Source organism: Nannospalax galili, unplaced genomic scaffold (genome assembly GCF_000622305.1).
Source record: "Nannospalax galili isolate Female #2095 unplaced genomic scaffold, S.galili_v1.0 scaffold1387, whole genome shotgun sequence".
In the NCBI taxonomy this organism is placed as follows: Eukaryota; Metazoa; Chordata; class Mammalia; order Rodentia; family Spalacidae; genus Nannospalax; species Nannospalax galili.
In genome coordinates, this window is record NW_008355976.1 from 295,681 (window position 1) to 300,294 (window position 4,614).

Here is a 4,614-nt window from a genome sequence, read left to right on the forward strand (position 1 = left end):
GTCTCAACCCTCCTCAGCGCTCCATCGCAGTCCTCCTTGCCGTCTATGCCTCCTCCTCCCTGTCTCCAAGCCCTTGCCTCCTCTCTCTGCTTGCCTCCATCTCTACCCTTTCCCGTTATTCTTGTCTCCGTCTGTATTAGCTCCCCTTTCCCTATCTCCATCAACGGTTCTGTCCCTTTCTCTCCCAGGCTCTCTGTTTCCTTTCCAAACCCATCCTGTCCTCCCTATCCCGGTCCCGAGCTCTGTCTCTTTCTGGTCCTAGTCTCCATCCCCCTCACTCCAGGGCAGCCTCCGCAGTCCCCCGCCGGGATGGGACCTAACTGGGGGCGGGGCTGAGGGGCCGGATCGGAATAACTCGGTTATCGGGGAGAATTGAATTAACTTCTTCACACCAGCACCGCGGGGCCTGACTCCCTCCCTTCCGCAGGGCCGCAGGTGGGAGGCCCAGGAACAAGGTCCGGACCCTCGGGCTGATGGAAGGTCTGGGCCAGATTGGGACAGGATGAGGACTCCAGGGATGGGGACCCTCGCAGCCCCGCCAGCACCTCGGGAGTCCTAAGAGGGCTACAGGAACCCTTTGAGGTGGGGGTCGGGGTGGCTAAGGGCGGGGTCTGGGCAGCCAAGGCCCCGCCCCGCGGAGCTCGCCCCGCCCCGCCCCCTCCGCGGGGTCCTGCGTGTTAAAAGGCGCGCGAGCTGGCTGGGCTGCACTTGCTTTGCACCCGGGCAGAGTGCGGGCCGCGACGGGGCGGGCGGACTCTTGGGCGCTCAGAGCGGGTCTCAGATCCTTTGGGCCTGGAGCTCGAATCTCCATCCCGAACTCTACCCGGCCTGGGACCCCGACCCCGACCCCTACCCGTCCTGACCCGGCCCGGCCCGGCCTCCGCCCCCGCCCCCCGGGCCGATGGACTACTCCTACCTCAATTCGTACGACTCGTGCGTGGCGGCCATGGAGGCGTCCGCCTACGGCGACTTCGGCGCCTGCAGCCAGCCTGGCGGCTTCCAATACAGCCCCCTGCGGCCTGCCTTCCCCGCGGCTGGGCCACCTTGCCCGGCGCTTGGCTCCTCCAACTGTGCGCTTGGCGCCCTACGGGACCACCAGCCCGCGCCCTATTCGGCAGGTGAGCGCAGTCCCGTCCCAATCCTCCCTCCAAATCCCGAGGAACCTCTAGCCCCTGCCCTACGCTGCAAGTGACTACCTCTGATCCCACAAGTGGTCCCCCATCCCTGCCCTAGCCAGCCCCTCCAACGTACCTTGAGACCCCCAGTAATACCAGATTCCTCTTGGGAAGGATGAGCCGCACCCTCTTGTCCCTCCCGTTCCTTTCTCAATGCCAGATGTCTGCCCTGTGCCTTTTGGATCAAAGAAACAGATCCCAGGTCCAGTGCGGGGCCCTCACTAGGCCTTCCCCTTCCTACCTGCAGAGACCTCTTCATCCCCTGTATCCTCAGAATAGGCTCCCAGTTCAGCCCAGTTAGACTCCCATCCTTACAACTCCTGGCCTAGATGGTAAGGCCCCAGTAAAGATCCCCACGCTGCAATTGTGCCCAGAAGGGAACCTTTCTAGAGTCCTAATAACATCTATTCACTCCTTGCCCTGTCTTGGACCTGTCCTTTCTGGGCCCAAACCTCTTCATCACTTAAAAAAAAAAAAAAAAAAAAAAAAAACCCGGTCCCCCAAAAAAAAAAAAAAAAAAAAAAAAAAAAAAAGAGCTTCTGTCCTTAGGCCACTTTTATTTCTGTATTTCCTCCATCCCTGAACTCCAGCAACAGCCCAGTAGAACCCAGGGGCAGTTCCTGCATCCCCAAGTCTTTTGAACCAAGCAAATCCCGGTTCAAACCCTCCACCTCACTTTGCCTCTCAGATATGGGGATCCCTTCAGTTAGAGACCCAGCCTGCCCCACCCAGTTTCCAGATCCCTTGCCCTCCTGGGAAGATCACTGGGGACCCAAGTAGAAGACTGAGGCTTGGTTGAGAGATAAGTACCTGGATTTGAGGAAATAATCACTGAGATGAGATCAGAAACCAAAACGGGGATTGGCAGATTAGGTACCTCCATCCAGTTGAGGATGAAGATTGCAGAGAGGAAATAAGGAGAAAGACTTCTGACAAATGGGGTTCCGAGACTGTGGGGGTGTGCATAAGGTACAGAGAGATGGAAGCACAAATGGGAAGATTAAAGACAGTAAGAGAAATGGGTACACGATGTTGGGGAGACAGAGACAAGAACCAGGTGATGGGGATGCAAATTATAGGAGTCGAGGACCAAAAGATATTGGAAACAGACACAAGCGAGATGAAGATAAGGATGGGGTGTTGGAGACAGGGATGAGGGAAGGTAGGATGAAAGATAGAGATTGGTGACCACAGGAAAATGTGGAGACAAACCAGGGTTAGAGGGGAGGACTCAGGATGGGGGCATGTAGTGGAGGTTGAGGTGGATTGTAGGAAGACAATGACTGGAAAGCTTGGGATGTGATTCAGAGGAGATGGGACATAGAGGATGATCTGGGTGGGAGAAAAAGGGTAAAGGAGATGGAGAAACTTTGGTGGGAAGAAATAAGAATCCTTCTCAAAAGGTACACAGAGAACAGTTGACCTTCTCAGAAGGGGAATGTTTAAAGAGGGATTCAGATAGAGGAAGAGGAAAAGGAGAAGAGGCATCTGGAGAATGAGGACCAGGAATGAGAGGCAGGACTGAGGAAATAAAGCTTAGGAAGGAGAGAGATGGGCTGGGGGTAACAGGGGCACCACATCTGTACACAGTGAAGAGTTAGTTGGTGGCAGGACTGAAGTAGACCCCACAGGAGAGTCTCAAGCAGAGCCAAGGCCTAAGACTGGCTAGTGGAGAGACCCCGGGTGCTAATAGGACCCGGCAGCCATCCAGGGCTAGTGTGGACAGAGAACAGGACCTGGAGTCAAGCTGGAAGGGTAGTTGAGGAGAGACACTGAGGGTGGGAGGCTGGGAGGGGCCACAGAAGGGCAGGTCAGGGACAGGTGGAGAGGACAGGGTGTGGTGGCAATGGACCCTTGACTGGAGGATCAGCTTCTGATTTCCTAGTTTCAGGGGGCTTTTGAGCCCTGATCTTTCAGCCTTGACCCCTGAGGGCTCCATCCGACTCTTGGCCCGAGGCTATGCAGACCAAACCAACCTGAGAGGGTGTATGCGATTTCCTCTAGAGCAGGACACAGGTATCTGAGGGCTGAGTTCCGCTTCTCACCCATCTCCCTCTCCTTGCCCCTATCCTCGCGCACACACCTGCAGTGCCCTACAAGTTCTTCCCGGAGCCGTCGGGCCTGCATGAGAAGCGCAAACAGCGGCGCATCCGCACCACGTTCACCAGTGCGCAGCTTAAGGAGTTAGAGCGCGTCTTCGCAGAGACCCACTACCCCGACATTTACACGCGCGAGGAACTGGCGCTAAAGATCGATCTCACTGAGGCTCGCGTACAGGTGCGTGTATGCACGTGTTGTGCTTGGCTCGCGTAGAAGGGGGTGTTAGTCACCCGGGAGCCAGTGACAGCAGCAGCCTGGGTAGTCCGGGTGTGATTGAGCAGCCCAGGATGGCAGCGGGGTGGGACCTGGGACTTTCGGAGGACCCAACCCACTTAACTTCAAGTTGCCTTGGGGTCGGTGTTCCTAAATCTCCCGGAAGAGACAGTTGGAGGTTTAAGAATTTTATTCATGAAGCCAGGAAGCAAGACGCCTGGTTGGTAGGGGACTGGCAGGATTAAGATCAGGCCAATCAGTACTTCCAGGTGATCTACCCAGCGTTGCAGCTGAGATCCTTGAACCCGGGTAGTTTAAGTTTAGGCGGCTGCAAAGGAGGCCAGGGCGTACAAATTCCATGTACCGCTGTTCAGCTGGCCGACTTGGACAGGGACCCCGGACAAAAGGTTTCCCTAGCGTCCCGATCCACTCACTCTTCACCACCTAGAATGCCCCAGCTTCCTAAAGAGTGATCGAGCAGAGCCCCCTCCAGGAGACCACCAAAGGCAGCGGGGTCCAACGGTGAGCGGATCCTAAGGGCAAAACCCCCAAGAGCCTGGGGGAAGGGGCATGAGGAAAAGGGCACGGACAGGGCACCGGGTGGGTGGTGGGGGCTGAAGGGGCAGCTCTCAGAAGGCTGTAAGCCTCAGGTTGGTAACAGTCGGAGATGGGGCTGGGCGTGGTGGAGCACGCCTTTAATCCCAGCACTAGGGAGGCAGAGGCAGGAGGATCTGTGATTTCAAGGCTAGCCTGGTCTACTCAGTGAGTTCCAGGCCAGCTGGGGCTACAGGGACACCAGGTCTCAAAAAGACAAAAAAAAAAAAAAAAAAAAAAAAAAAAAAAACCCACAATCCGAGACGGATCTTTTCCGGACGCTGAGCTCAAGCTCCCTGGGACCCTCTCCTGGGCTGACTGGCTCCTGCCTGTGCCCACAGGTCTGGTTCCAGAACCGCCGGGCCAAGTTCCGCAAACAGGAGCGCGCGGCCAGCGCCAAGGGCGCAGCAGGAGCTGCGGGCGCCAAAAAGGGCGAAGCGCGCTGCTCGTCCGAGGACGACGATTCCAAGGAGTCCACGTGCAGCCCCACGCCCGACAGCACCGCGTCGCTGCCACCGCCGCCAGCGCCCAG

General features: G+C 57.1%; 1 protein-coding gene across 1 annotated transcript in view; it reads left to right on the forward strand.

Moving 5' to 3' along the window:
• The first annotated feature begins 706 nt into the window (after nucleotides 1-706).
• The window catches only part of Phox2a (paired like homeobox 2A), a 4,526-nt gene continuing 618 nt past the window's right edge, over nucleotides 707-4,614 (forward strand). The window contains exons 1-3 of the mRNA XM_029556617.1: nucleotides 707-1,118; nucleotides 3,265-3,452; nucleotides 4,424-4,611. Of these exons, the coding sequence (XP_029412477.1) occupies nucleotides 902-1,118; nucleotides 3,265-3,452; nucleotides 4,424-4,611 (593 nt within the window). The 5' untranslated portion in view covers nucleotides 707-901. The remainder of the gene's footprint in view (nucleotides 1,119-3,264; nucleotides 3,453-4,423; nucleotides 4,612-4,614) is intronic.